This window comes from Dermacentor silvarum, chromosome 3 (assembly GCF_013339745.2).
Source record: "Dermacentor silvarum isolate Dsil-2018 chromosome 3, BIME_Dsil_1.4, whole genome shotgun sequence".
Taxonomy (NCBI): domain Eukaryota; kingdom Metazoa; phylum Arthropoda; class Arachnida; order Ixodida; family Ixodidae; genus Dermacentor; species Dermacentor silvarum.
The window spans coordinates 208,411,381-208,426,984 of NC_051156.1; the positions used below are offsets into that span (position 1 = coordinate 208,411,381).

Genomic DNA, 15,604 nt, shown 5'->3' on the forward strand with positions numbered 1-15,604 from the left:
CCTTCGCCTTTACAATATATATATATATATATATATATATATATATATATATATATATATATATATATATATATATATATATATATATATATATAATAGTAAAGGTGATGTGCACAAGGCAATGCGCGCAGGAAAAGGCACGGCGGAAGATGTAAAGGGCAGCTCAAATGGACCAGCGCTCTGGCTATCTTATCTCTTCCTTACAATGGCGCACACGACAAACAACCAGCCTTAAGGTTATGCATTCTTAAATGCAGTCGTCGTGAGTCCTCGCCGTCTCGGGTCTCTTCTGCCAGGAAACGTTCTCCAGACTTCCATTGATGTGGATACGTTACCTGGGACTGCCTCAACATCCGAGTTGCGAAAGGATGGCGTCGACGCACTCTTGGGCATATATCCTGCTGCTCCACTAGCGCCGCCAGTGCCCACCGCACCGTCCATGGACGGCGTTCAGGCCTCCGCAACGGATTTAAGGCAGGACAGCACTGGCGATCTTGCTCGGGCCATCGTCATGCTAGCAAAACAACTCTAGGATATGCCATGCGCGTTCACATCAACCATCGGTTGCACCGCGTTTCCGCATCCCTCCGTCTCTGGCCCCTCCTCCCTGGAAACGCCGTACAGGCTTCCTTTGGCACGGATGTCCCACCATATAACCACTTTGACGTCCAAGCCACCAAGGGGTGCCGTCCACGCTTCCTTGGTTGTAGTTTCACTATCGCTTGGACACACGGAGGCGCCGGCTCCTCTACTTAGTGAACGCGTAGCCACTGCAGAAACCCGACCTCTCCGTAGACCCGAGCAGCGTCAAGCTTCCTGAAATACTGGAACCTTATTCTCGCTTGTCTGCGCATGCCAAGGCGCAGCCATTCGCCGCACGCTGAGTGAAGTCTCCCTGGAAGAAGTCGAGGCGACCAACACAAATGAGCTCACATTTATCGAAGGCCCGTCCTTGAGATCGTCTTTCAATCTACCATCTGACAAGGACGGCGCTGCTCCGCGTTTTCTTTCTGTTGCCAGCGGAAGACAGCGCCGACAATGCCAGTGGGCAGACTCGCGAAGCCAGTGCTCTACGCGTCAGTTGAAGCGCCGTCGGCTCGCATCTAACCCAACAAACGCCCGCGTGACACCAGTGTACACTGGGAACCGCCGATTTTCCTGCCTTACTTGTTGACGAGCGGTACCCGAACCGTTCCCTATCGGGAAACAAGGAAGCAGACGCGTGCATAAACATTATCTTACGTCAGCACAAAGACATCGGCTAGCGCTCATAAAGACTAGCGCTCATCGGCTAGCGCTCACGCACCCATTAAGTTCCATTGATATCGCAATCTGAAGTTGGCATAATTTCTTTTAAAAAATACGTACTAGGCGCAACTACAGAACACCACGCGCCGTCTTACTGATTGTGCTCAAGCGCTGACAGGAGACTCTAAACGTACTTGAGCGTTCTCACGCGCGCCTGAAATAGAGGTTTTTTCATTGGGCCATAGCGCACGTTCTCGTCCCTCGCTTGGAAACCGCAGAACCTATGCGGCAATGCTGTCTACTGACGCAGGAAATGCACCTCATTTGTAAGAACGCTTGCATAAATGGCTGGCAACTTCAGGCGGAGTCAAAAGCAAACAGCATGATTTTATACCTGCCTTATAGCTAAAATTATTTGAATTTAGGGGTTTTACATACAAAGGGGGGGGGGGGGGGTCACCTGAATAGCTTTGCCTACCTGGAGTTCTTTAATGGGCACCTAAATCTAAGCGCATAGGCGCTGTTGCATTTCGCCCATGTCGAAATGCGGCCACTGCGGCTGGGCATTGAACCCCGCCACCTCGAGCTCTGCGGCGTGACGTCATAGCCACTAATCTACTGCGACGTGTCCAGAAGAGATTGAAAGATATCGACTGTGTTGGCGTTTGCAATTGAACAGCCTCTAGTTGCCAAACTGCGCTCAAAAACGAATATAATAAAATTTCTAATGTTAAGTTGTGCAATCGAATACCCTTTTTCATTCGTTGAAGTTAGAAAACGAGTGCGAACCTACCTTTAGTGATCTGATCAACGGTGACGATGCTGTATGGTTATGTGAGCGATCATGTCAGAGTCAGACTAAGAAGAAGAAGCATGGAAACAATGTTTAATGGACAACGCTTGTTCTTTGTACATCAGACAAATGTTTCTCGTCTTGTACTTGTTGCTGTTGCTGTAATTTTGTTGTTGTCCTTAACCGAAATGCATTGGCCGATATCTTTTCTAAAGCCTGACAAGTGGCACCCAAGTTGGTAGGGCAAATGAAATCAAAGTGAGCATGCTTTATGTGCATATACCGTATAGTGAGCATACCGGGTGGAAAGGGCCACCCGTCCAAATTCATTTCACATAACAGAAATGCTCCAAGTGACACGAAGGGACTGGAAATGTTTAGCTTTTTTAAGCCTGTGATGGTAGAACTCCAACAGCCCCAACAACATAAGTTCGGTATTCAATCAATGTTTAGTAAATTATAGACTAACTTCCTGCTAGCATTTTGTTTTTGCACGTTGCTTAGGTGCACAAAAATGACAAAATATTGCTTAAGTAAGCGAAATGAGAAGACAGTGTGAAATATAACGGTATATATCACAGCGGTACAGTCTTTGGTTTAAGGCTGTAGGCATTCAAATTGCATGGCGCACGTTACAAGACAAATAGTATGTATTGCCATGTTTCCCTAAACAGGCTGGCGTCCATTGAAAATCAATGCCGAGTAGTGTCAAGTAGCCTAAAAAAAGTGAATTCGCAAAGATTTCGACGTTTTTACATATTCCCAGACGTCGGAATGAGGTAGAGTTGTCAATGTAAAAAATACTGTATCTACACTACGTATAGCTTTTCGCGGGGCTTCAATGCAAACATTAAATATGAGGTAGAAGGGACCCATATTTCCATGTGCAACCATGTGTAGAAATACAGGATCTGGTTTAACACACTCGATCTCAGCGGGGACTGTGAAAACACCGCAATACGGTTGGAGCCAGAACTGTCAGCCTGGAAAGAAAGATGCGCATGGTGTACTAAGCATCGCTATCATCGAATTTCGTCCCTGCAGCACGGCCGTCGACGCCGTTGTGGTCCCTACATGTACTTCGAGTACGCGTTACCGTTTAGAGCATCAAGAAATACACAATGTGTCTCTACCACTAAAGCAAGCAACGTTGTTACTACAGCACGAAGTCCACAGTGACCGCTTACATGTTTACACCGATGGATCTGTCTTGCACTCTATTTGAACAGCTGCAGTGTTCGTCCGTGGCTAAACCTATTGAGATAAAATTTCATAAGTTACATTTCACATCGGTGATGGCCATTGAACTTACCACCCTTGCGTGCAACACTTCAATCTCTCAATCGGGAAACGCCTCAGAAATAGACCATCTTAGGCGATTCCAAGGCAGTCACCCATCAGCGCTCGTGCTTGTCGTGTCGTCTCCGCACGTGTCTTTTTTTTTTTTTTTAGCTGCTTCTTTTTCAAGTTTACTCTTCTGCATAACGGCATAGACCCCACGTACAACCTGCCGTGGCCAGGAGACATTTACCATTGGTCAGTTGAGAACGGACATCATATTTCTCTTTCTATGGTTGCCAAGTAACTTGTAAATGACCAAGCCGCTCGATCTGCCCATGATCGTGTTCATTGCGTTGGTATCCCGATGTCAAGATCGGGTGCAGGAGAAAAGCTCCGCGCGATAGCGGCCGAGCTTACTTTGGCCCAATGGAATTCGCAGACCTTACAGACCAGTGTCGTTGTTCCCTGGATCCCAATCTAACGCTCTGCCTTTCGCACGGCTTACAACGACAGGAAGTAACTAATACTGATATATGTACTTCTTCCTTATCTGAATGGCCAGCAGACCGGAATGTGAAGTCTGTGTGTGCAAAGAGACGATTGCGCATCTTTTGTGTGATTGTCTTCGCTTTAATGCACAGAGAAAAGTGCTCGGCAACAAGCTTAACAACCATCCCCTTACACGAAAAAAAAAATTTGGTTCTTGTCACAACCGATGTCAGCCCGAGTCGCTCTAAGAGCACAGTGCCCGTTTTCATATGACTCATCCTTTCTACACTTTCCCCATCCCCCAGTGCAGAGTAGCCGACCGAACAGTTATTCTGGTTAACCTCTCTGCCTTCCATCTTTTATTTTTTTTTCTCTAGCTTTCTCTCCCCCCCTCTCTCTCTCCCTTTCTCTCTGTCGCTATTCGTTTTGCAAGTACCGTCCCATATAACGGAAGCGCATTCCAGCGATTTGTGTATAATGTGAGGAAATAGACTTCTTAAAATCTCTAGACAGACGACAGATAGCTCCTGGGCACCTGGGATCTAGATGTGTGAAAGCTTTCGCCTAGAGTGAGAATGCATGAGAGCCTTCACGAGAGGAGAGCTCTGATCTCGCTCAACCGAGGCTAAGTAACTTCTACGATGGTGTAGGCAAACGCAAGCTGGTGTGTTTGCGGGTGTACGATAGTATTTGTTTCTTGTTGTTTTTTTTTTTTTTTTGCATTGCTTAAGAGAAGGGCGTTTTCTCGACAACGGTCGTCTAATGCGCAAATGTCTGCCTGAAAGGATAAAATCGAAGACACAGGTGACTGATATGAATATTTTCATATTATAGTAACAATAAAAGTGATCGATCATGATGTAATAATATTATTAACAGGTGTAGTAATCGCTAATCGGGTAGGACAGGAAGTCCTGTACCGATCATTAGGTTCTATATATATACGTTCGGCCGTATACTTCAACAAGTGCCATCAATGCCCTGAAAGCGATTGTGACCTATGCTTGTCATATTGGTTGGTCCACGTTTGAAGGAAACGGCTACAAAAGCGTAAACATTAGTTTGGTATCTTTTTGTCTTCTTATTTCTTAATTACAGAATGAAACAAACGCTCGCTTGGTCGCCAAAGGTTCGAACCCCATCTCGCCAGGATTTCGGGTGAGCATTTTTTTTTTTTTTTTGTCGAAGTTGCCGCGCCTTTCTCACGACCGACGACTTTGACTAAATGCATTGATACGTTCTTCGTTTCCCTTTGTCACATCCGATGAACATCGTGTTTTCTTTCGTGGCGTCTCTTAAATGTTACACTGAGCTCTATAAAAAAGTATGTATTTTCATTATACCGTTAAAGGATTTGATGACCTGCACTAAAACGCAGAACGCTTAAATTGATCGCAGATATGAGGATAAAAAGAGGACGCGAGATGTCAGTCCGTTGTCCCGTTATATCGCTAGCTTTAACACTTTCATGTACTGCACTCGGCAGAACTGGAACAATTGAAGAGCAGTGTGTTTTTAGATTCGGTTTTTTGGCACGAGCACTCACCCCCAAGTCATTACAGAACAGGCGCAAACGTTGCGTGGTACACATGCGGCGGCCTTCTATCAATGCGTATGTCTTACGCTGCATGCACAGAGTAACCACCAAACATCATTAAAGGAAACAATCATGGCGCCATGAAATGTCAATATATGTGCAAATTCCGTATTGCACTAGATGTGGCGCATATACGGTGCGTGCGCTGGCGTACACTGTTTTATCAAAGCATCACTACGTTTGGGTCACTAGATTTGAAGGAATGGCGTGGTAGGTCAAATTCGGAGGTCAAATTGTAAGAACCGAAGCTAGTATTTCTTCAGAATGGCTTAGTAAATGGCAGTAGCACTGGTCTGAGCAAAAGTTTTGTAACCGTGTGTCCTTCAACGTCTACTGGTATGCACTAGAGTGAAGGGTGTACTTCACTCAACTATTCCGTGTAGGGATCACCGAACGCGCATTGTCTTCACAACGCAGGCGTGATGACGAACGCCGCCAGTAGCGTTACATGCGTCGCATTTCAATTGTACGCGAGATGGTATCGACAGAAAACCGTACGCTATTGTCAGTACCCAGTAAAATTTTAGTCATTAGCGTGACGTTTGCTGTTCGTTCCCCTCTGACGAGTGCATACACATGCAGGAGCTCAGCAGGAATGCTAGTGGCCTTGTACACAGTATATGTCTGCGCAAAACGGCCATTCCAGCAACGGAAGGTAGAACGCTGGCCTGGCTCCACCGCCGAGCCGACTTCGCGGAGCGTTGACGGGCGTCCACTCAGCTTCGTCGTTTTCGCAGGCAAACGCACTCCGCGCAATATTGTCAAACCTCTTTGAAGCGTACGCCTAAAATGTGACAAAAACGTTTGCTAAACTTCCGCACAACATTGCAGCAAAGTCGCTAAAATTGTCGCTAAGTGTTTAGAGTAAATTTTATGCAACGTAGGTGTGTTGGAACACTATATTGCAAGCTAACATGGCTTAAATCGCTTACCGAAGCGTTTCACGTAGGTGTCGGGTCTGTGCGGGTAAGGAATGAACAATAAATTTACCATATGTGCGCAGTGGGTTTTTACTTTGTTAATATGCTTGCATAATAATGAACGACAACTGAAATTCGACTTTTAGCTATTGATTGTGAGGTTATACATGCTGCACTTTTGAAAAGAATGAGTAACCTGATCTTCTTAGCATTCAAAGGCACATGGTCCCAAGGTCCTTTCAATATTATTCCTGCAAACTTTCTACTTCTACGCTCTTTTGTAAAGAGATTTAAATTCTGTGAGACGCGCTTGGTGGTCACATGTTAACACGGCGAAGACAATTTCGAGACCTTTATGTAGGTCAAGTGCTACGCTCCCACCTATTGTTCCACCTGGAAGCTCCGCACAGTTTTAACAAACGACGCTGTTTAATCCGGTGGTTGCGCCGTTAGGTGTACGCCGAAAAACCTCGCCGAGCGGTTGCGTCACATGCGTCGCCTAGCAACGCCTCGCACCAGCTGCGCCGAGCCTCGCAACACATGCGGCAGCCGAGCCATGACGTCATCGCGCGCGCCGCATCGCTTCGCCTTAGCTCTGCCTAGCCAGACGTCACCACAGGGTGCGGATTGGTCGCCGCCATGACGTCAGGGTCCCGCGGGTTGTATATAGCTCCGCGTCGCCGCCGCGTCAACGTCGCTACGGAGGTGAATGGGGCGACCGAAGAAGATCGTCACTTCCGACGAAGAGGAAGCGCGGCGCGAAAGACAGCGCGCTGCTACTCGAGAGCGGATGAGACGACTTTGGGCCGATCCAGAGTATCGTGCCGGCGAAGCGGAGACTAGACGACAGCGAATGGCAGAAGATCCAGAGTTTCTAGCCGGCGATAGGGAGCAACCCGTTTAAGCAACCCGAAGCGTTGCCAAAACGATCCGGGCCTGCGAGTCCTGGATAATTTCCACAGACAAGTGCGGGGAGCCACGGGAGCTGCCGACGGATGGTTTGCCCGCGAGTTTGGACACAGTTGTCGAGTGTGCGATAGACTGTGGCTCGACACGAACTTGTCTACGCTTAGCTCCGTGCGCGATTGCGAAAAGCAAGAGACTGCAGAGCGGATCGTACGAGAAGCGTTTCCCGACGAAGCTGGGTGGGGCCGCCAGCTTCACTGTTAGCCCAGTCTTCGCGCCACTAGTGTGAAACCCCCTATTTTCTTATTTGTCAAAGAGCCGTCAGATTCGCATGAATAAGCCCAGCCGCTGCTATGCCTACGCCTTTCTGCAATAGATCTGTTTTATTATTCACCTGCAGCGCTCTAGACTCACCTAAAGATTTAGCACAGTGGAATTTGCTAAATTTATTTACTGCAACTATAGAAAATGGCCGCCAATCAAACGTATTTAGTGAAACTGAACCCGGAGCTTCAAGACCCATTCAAATTGCTTTCGTAAATACAGTTGATCGCAAATATATGACCAACGCCTCAATAAGGAAATGACCTGTATAACGAAGGAGTAATTCTGTCCCGGTTCTATTGTGGTGCGTGCGGTCCGCGACCTTTACAATGAAGTCTTTTGTATAACGAAGTGACTTGTATAACGAATGATTTCGCAGGCCCCAGGCACTTCGTTATAAAGGTGTTGGACTGTAATATTAAAAAGAACATGCATTTTGTGAGCACACTGTGAATCCTGTAAAGGCCACCGTGCTGCGAAGCACAGCGTGAAAACCACCGATGTGAAGGAAATCGTTCCTTCATCATGTCACACAGCCCACGCGTCGTACAGATAATTCGGCCGCTTACATGTAGCTTTTAAATACTAATGTGCGTTCTATAGAAGACCATTTTCGAAGCAACCTTTCCTAATCTCTAAGGGGCTAAAATGTCGCCATTTTTGTCAGGTTGCTAAACAACTGTCGCCAGTCGCTAAACAGACAAGAAACTCGCTAAAGCTGGCGACAAAATCGCTAAAATTGTAGCACTGACTTCGCGTCTTTGAAGACTCTAACGCTCAGAGCGCGAATGGAGCATGCACCATCGATAGTGGGCCTGCACGACGACGCCGCCAACGATGGCGCGAAGGTTCCTCGAGCCTTCTGATAATTGCTGGCACAATAATATAAAAAATACAATGGCATCCGTTACTACCATATTTGAACACGTTGTAGAAAGCAAACAATTGCAATTACAATTGCTTCATTCAAATGTAATTGATTGCAGTGATCAATTACTGTCCCACGAAAGTAACTGAGTAACTACTCAAAGTTAATCGATTACGTGGTCGTTACTTTTCTCCCAACTTCGAATAACAGTGCCCAAGTACAGTAAATAGAACTAACCGTCTCACTCTTTCTCTGCGTCCTCTCTGTTCTTAGCTTTTCAAAAGACGCGTCGTTCATCTTCCTTCATTTTCTTGAGAATATATAAGCTGCGACTCTAAAACTGACGTGTGCGACATAGAAAAATGTTGCGCAAAAGATTGCGGTTGCTCAACGCGCGATGCTCACGTTTGAGTTCTTGAAGCGCAGCACTTTTTAAGGCGAAGTCTCATCGTTCAGTCGACCTTCAACGTCCTTAAGCGAAAACCGTGTCGTCGAAGTGAAATCGTACACGATGACGACTCGGTGTAGTAATTCACTTACTACACCGCCCCGGCATCGTGTCTTACCTATATGCAAACGCTCACACAACAATTGTGATGGTGTGCGGGTCCCCGTCGTCATCGCGTTATTGAAAAGTTCAGGTCCTTAGAACCCGCGACCTTCGGTGAGAGTCGAACCCTCGACCTTTGGTGTTAATTAGGGCGAGGTTAATAAAGGGATAATTAATAAATGTAGCGTCAGTTAAGGCACTCGAGCGCTCAACCTTTGGTTGCAAAAAAAAAACAAGTAAGTAAGAAGTGACAACGCATTCGGATGAGAATGCCAAGTATAATTTGATGAACGTCTCTTGAGAGCGCAGGCTTTTGCCTTCACCCTCTTTGGCGTATGCTAGAGTGACTATCAATTTTTTTTGTTGCTGTGGCTCGGAGAAGGCGCTCCCGGTAGCACCAGTGAAAAGCTGAAAACAAAACAAAAAAAGTCGTATAGATGATTTCCTTGCATCGTCTTGCGAAGTAGCCATAGCCGTGAAGCCATACGAGCGCCGGCTCAATTCGTCGGACAGCATCTGGTGAAGCGGTTAAGCTGAGAAAACAAATACTGATCGACCGGGTATGCCTGTTTGAACTAGGGTGCCTACATGCAAAAACAGCGTTGCATGTAGGTTCCCTAGTCTGAACATGGCGCATCCACGAGGCTGCTGCCGTAGCCCGGCCGCGGGCGCTTCACTTATAATTCCTGCAAAATGATTGTGCTCTGAGCTACGTCGCCTGTTGGGGCTTGTCTCCTCAATAAGGTAACTGGTTACATGTAATTGGTCACTGAAAAAAAAACGTAATTAAATTACAGTGAGTGTTACCGAGTAAGAGTAGTCCTCAAACCTGCGTCGCCTGCTTCATTTTGTCTTATCAATAAAGTAACTGGTTACGTGTGAGCGGTTACTGAAAAAAATGTATTTGAGTTATAGTAAGCGCTACCGAGCAAGAAAAACTACCAAAAATGTTTATGATTACAAGTATTTAATGACGTGTCATTGATTACGTGCCAGTTTCGCTACCACCCCATTTCAAAGAAAATGCCGATAGTATACATGCATACATCGATGGAGTCGAAGAAGAGCTTCGATTCGACGTCCGTTCGTGATGACAAGCGCAAAATAAGCTTTCGCTCCTGTTTGCTCTAATCTCCGCAGTACTTCCGGAGACACGCCCTGGCCAGAGCTCACCCACGGCCGGAGTATCGGCTTGACTTGGACGCCAGGGCTGACATGGAACAGATCTACCTCACAGCTGTGATGCGGGTAGGTGAAAAAGGGCGATGTATCAGCCTATAAGCAGCAGCCTATAGGCTGCTAATCTTGTTGTGGCTAATTTATACGCGTGCTCAGAGCACTCCTGGTGAAGATCACACGTACGTGAATATTAATTTCCTTTAGCGCAGACGATACATATGGGGGGAGGGGGGCCTCGCGGGACAGAGAAGCCTCGACGTGGGGCACATTAGCAGGAACATAATTAGATGATCCTTTCTAAAAGCAGCTGGTTGCAGAACAAGAAGCAGGACTTCGTAATGCTAACCAGAGTTTCTACTATTAAATTTGCTAGCTGCTTGACCTTAGAAGGATAACTATTTGCGTTTTCACATATTTGGAAATGTTTAGAGTACCTTCACTTGCTATTATAGACGTTCGTAAATAAATAAATGTGTGCGGATTTTGTTGAGCCAACCATGCATCTCTATGGTATACGACCGCATGAACGGTGATGATATAGAATGATGGTGTGTTGCAAGCCACGAATGCCGGATTTGAGCCAAAATATATAAATTTAGACAAAAGCGATTCCTCTAGCTTAACTAGTTGTTCTAAACTCCGCTCCCACTCGGTCCCTGCTGTCATGCAGACCCAGACAAGTTAAACGTGCCTCTTTACGGACGACATGAAACATATAAGAAAGAATAGGAAAAATGGGAAAAATAGTGTTCCTGCCGTCCTTGTTTGCCCTTGTCTTTGCGAACTCGTTCTTTCAGTGCTCAAGGGTGAGCTCGCAGCCCTATCTCGGCGTAGTATTATTCCCAGACGTAACCGTGCTTTTAAATCACATTCTTGCTTATTGCAGACCTACTGCCGCTACAAAACAATGAAGGAGAGGTGAGTGTCTTTCTATTACCCATCCGAAACATCTGTCGAACTTACTGTACAGTGTGTCCCGGCTAACTTTAGCCAAGCTGTTCAACGGAAAAAATATTTTAAAAACACAGTGCGAGACACAATTATAAAAAACTACGGTGTTCGGTAATCAGGCCTCTGACGAGCAAACACCATAAGTCGTACAATCTTGTCTTGCACAGTGTTTTTAGAGCGTACCTCTTAGGCGCCCGTTCCTACATTGAGCCTCGGCGTGCCTCGGCGTAACCGAGCGAACGAGCAGAGCGAAGGATGAAAGAGCGAACGCGGAGCCCAGCGGGGGATGAAATACAGCGGAGCGAAGAGAGCGCGAAGGGGAAAGCGGAGGAGGAGGGTATGGCGAAAGCGTGAGAAGAAAATCGTACTGCCGCGCAAGACGGCTTTAGCGGCGACAACCGCTATGAGATGGCGCCAGGGTAGCGCGCCGTCGTCTGTGCACCGATGGCATGCGGCGAGCGCGTCCAACGATACCGTATATGGAAACAAAGCGCTACATGAGTGGATGTCTGTCTGCGGTGGCTGCTATGAATCACGCCCACACGTCACCAACGCTCTGCCTCTCGCGATCCCCCGATTACTGAGGAAGCCGCGCCACACTTAGTTCCGTTTGCAACGTGCCGCACGAGACAGATTTACCGCGCTAGCCAATATATCGCGAAAGGAAAACACGTACAGAGCTACGAGGAAATTTCGCATTAGGGAGTATCGCAATCGTCGGTGAATTTTTTCAACCTCATTTTCGTTGAAAAGCTTGGCTAAAGTTAGCTGGGACACCCTGCATAGAAGAGTCCCTCATGCGTAGAAAAAAAAGGACCTTTACCAAGCGCCATTGACACCATTTGACGCCATTTATTTACGAGGTGTCACGTTTCGAAGTAGCGCTATGGGCTGTGTTTGCATTATCGTACTTAGTTGGCAAAAGTATCGTTCATGCTAGACAGCTCCTTGATTGTTTCTTGTTCCGTTACTGAAACCTGCCTTTACTTTTGCGCGTCTCTTCCCGCAGCGTGAACAAAATGTTCCAGCACAACTTGTACTTCCAGAGCACTTACTGCTCAGAAGGCGGCAAACTGAAAATAGGAGCAGACAAGATGTGTTACATATGGCACAGCACGAGGCGGAACTATTGAGACAGCGTGGAACTTTGGATCAGCCGCATACGCACCAGCTCATTAAAGAACGCCATGGCCACTGACGTCACGCCTCCATTACCTCTGCGCGCGCTAATGCAGAGACCTTGCTGGACCCCTTAGTGAGGACGCTCGCGGTGAAGAAAGCCGCAGGATTGGCGTAAAGAAAAAAAAACATGAAAATGCAGTAGATTATTGCGAGCGCTTTAGAATGACCGTATACAAATTGCCGTTTGCAAAAAAAAAAGAAAAAAAAAAAGCCGGTATATGGCGCAGATTTAGGAGCGAGCAACAGGAGGTGACGCCGTGCTCAACCAGAACACATTGTGAGTCTGAAGGTTTGTTTCAGCCGTCGCCTTCACGCCGGCAGCGTAACCAAAAGGAAACTTCAAACCCCTTGCACTGCCACTTCCGAGATGTCTCAGGGACCCTCCCTGAGACAAACCCTGATACTTTCCCGATTATATAAACTTGTTTTACAGCGGAGCTGCTAGAGCCTCACTATAACGATCATTCCGTTGTCCGCAGCTTCGTCGAGCTGGGGGAGAGAGAGCTGACAGACAGGGAAAACAGTACAAAAGTCTCCACCTCGCGTCGCGCAGCATAGCTGATGTGAGGTTGAGAGGAGGAGTGAGGCAGGTGGTAGTGGGACGCGTAGAGCTGCTGCCGACGCCGACCGCGTTTCCCCGTGTTCGCGCCGAACGCGCCCGTTGTCCGTGACTGCAGCCGATGCCTGTGGCGGTTGCTCGGCAGGTTTAGACCAGGACACTCGTCGCTTCCGAAAGACTGAAGCGAGAGCTAGGGAAGCTGAAACCAAGCGTCGCAGAAGCGTACATCCCGTGTTTATACTGAGAGAAGCCGCGAGTTCGCGTAGGCGAAGAAATGAAGATCCGGAGGCTCGTTAACGTGGCCGGTTAAATTCATCGCGATACTACGCAGAACATCGCGAGGAAATGTAGTTTGCCACTACTTTACTAGGCTTTTCCCAGCTCCGCTGGTCTCTGGTGTTTGCGATAGCAGAGCCACGCATATTTTTTGTTTTAAACTCGCACTCCCTGCCTCTCCCGAAAAAAATACGTGCTTATAAAATAACACAACGTACCCAGCGTGCCATCTATAGATGGTTCGTGTAAGCCAAAAAAAAAAATCACCGCATATCCATGAAGTGAATGATGATGAGTGGGCGAAGCACCGGGGGATCATTCGGTTAACCGTGAATCCCCCGACGCCGGCAAGCGGACCCAGAGGCGGCGAGAGCGCGGGAAGCGGCGGCAAAACACCAGAAGCGTTCTCTACCTGAGGTTGGTGGCGCCGATGCTCGGTTCAAGCGCGTCGCCGGCAAGCGGACCCTAAGGCGGCGAGAGCGCGGGAAGCGGCGGCTAAACGCCGGAAGCGTTCTCTACCTGAGGTTGGTGGCGCCGATGCTCGGTTCAAGCGCGAGCTTCGCGAGCCCTCAGCTCCGGGTCCGCTTGCCGGCGTTGCCGTTTTGCTGCAGCTTCCCGCGCCCTAGACTCCGGCTCCGCTTGTTGTCTGCGTCGCCGCGCTGCAGCAGCTTTGCGAGCCCTCGACTCCGCTTCCAGTTGAGCCGCCACTCTCGCCTTGTCATCCATAGCGGGCGCGCCGTTATCAGAGGCGACCGTTATCATCCATGGCTGAAGAGAGAAAGAGAGCGCGCGTCGGGAACGAACGCCCTTGTGCACCGCAGCGCCCCTAGCAGACTCCATGCAAACCAGAGCTACGGACGAGAGAGAAAGAGAGCGCGCGTCGGGAACGAACGCCCTTGTGCACCGCAGCGCCCCTAGCGGTCTCCATGCAAACCTGAGTTACGGACGACGGACGACGACGAGGGACAAGGCTCGGCCCTAAGGTGCTTCGCCCCTAAAACTAGGCTAAAGCAGCACTGTTAACTCTCTTAAGTATGCCATAAATTGTTACTCTCAAGAGGTGCGTGCGCGTACGTCACAGGCGTACACAGTTATTTATCAATGTGACGCTTGTTTACCTCGTATGTGTGATTTTGTGCACACTGTCATGTGCTCTAGTACTCCCACACATCTCGAGTTTCCTGTTATATTACTCCAAAGCTAAAGTCTGCCTATAATATTAAAAATGCGTGACCGAAAGTGGGATCGAACCTCTGTCTTCAAGCACAGCAGCCCAACGCTCTAACTATTAAGCCACAATCGCACGAACTGCAAGAACATCACATTGTATGGTGTCCGGGGCATGTTGGTGTCACTAGCAACACAGGGGCAGACGCTCTTGCTTGCGAGACTTTAATCCGAGCAAGAAGTAACACCCCAATCGGAAACAACATGCAAATACTAGCATGCGATGTCTTACACATCAACGTCATTCACGCCAAAAACTCGCCGCGCCAAACCCTCAATTAGCAGTGGAGGAGGTTCGGCTATACAGAAAAATCCAAACACCTACCCACATCTGGGGCGGTGGAATGTCATCTGGCGAACCAGGTATGCCATTCCATGCCCCTAGTGTGGGGGGAGGCCATCCTTGCCCCATGTGACATGGGAGTGCACATCACGGCCCCAAAATTCAAATTCACCCCAATTAGCACAAAATTCTTTTAGGGATCCTTAGGCAGCCATTCTCGCCCAAACTGACCTGGAGACACAGTTGAGCCTCCTCGACTAGGCACGGCGCGTGGCGGTGGCCACTGAGGACCCACCCTCCGGCCCCATAATTTTTCCCGAATAAAGTTATTTCTCTTGCTCTCTCTATTTCTCTCTGTCGTGCCGAAGTTGCTCTTTGAAACGTCTAGCGTGTGCGCCACGTTCCGGTTTCTCACATTATTTCCTCGTGACATCTAGCGCTTTGAGACGCTATACTGCACTGCCTTCGGGATCGGCCCGAATTTTTAGACTGCAAAGCCTTCGGGATGTGCCCACATTTTTCGTCAAAGGAACGCGAAGTCCGCCTACATTGGCACCGTATTGAAGTTGTATTTCTGTCAGCTGGTGGACAGTAAAGTACTGCACGTGTGGTTTTTTCAGGCCTGGGCCCAGCCCGTGCCCTACGCTGGTCCGTACCATACGCTAGTCCGTCCGAACCCGGCCCGGTGGTTTCAATCTAGACCCATACGGCGCAGGGTTTAGCCCGTTAGCCCCTGGGCCTGAAACGAAGCATGGTCTAGCAGGAGGAAGTGGGGGGGGGGGGGGGGGGGGGGGGGGGGAGTATTTTCTAAAAGAGTCCACCTTGGTAATGTCCATTTCGGCCGCCGCTGATCAGCTGGAGCTGTACGAGCAAGAAGAAAGGTGGCCCCAGCCAGTTTCCTTTTCGCTTTGCAGCTCCAGCCAATCAGAAGTCAAGCAGCAGACTAAATTAATCAAAGGCAGTGTTTTCAG

The 15,604-nt window shown here is 48.3% G+C and overlaps 1 protein-coding gene across 4 annotated transcripts in view; it reads left to right on the forward strand.

Annotated features, from left to right (window-relative positions):
- Positions 1-12,304, forward strand: part of LOC119446561 (uncharacterized) — a 174,450-nt gene extending 162,146 nt beyond the window's left edge. For all 4 annotated transcript variants that reach the window (XM_049664214.1, XM_049664217.1, XM_049664215.1 and 1 more), the window contains 4 exons: positions 4,910-4,969; positions 10,117-10,224; positions 11,042-11,073; positions 12,116-12,304. In XM_049664214.1, the coding sequence (XP_049520171.1) occupies positions 4,910-4,969; positions 10,117-10,224; positions 11,042-11,073; positions 12,116-12,239 (324 nt within the window). In that variant the 3' untranslated portion in view covers positions 12,240-12,304. The remainder of the gene's footprint in view (positions 1-4,909; positions 4,970-10,116; positions 10,225-11,041; positions 11,074-12,115) is intronic.
- The last annotated feature ends 3,300 nt before the right edge of the window (positions 12,305-15,604 follow it).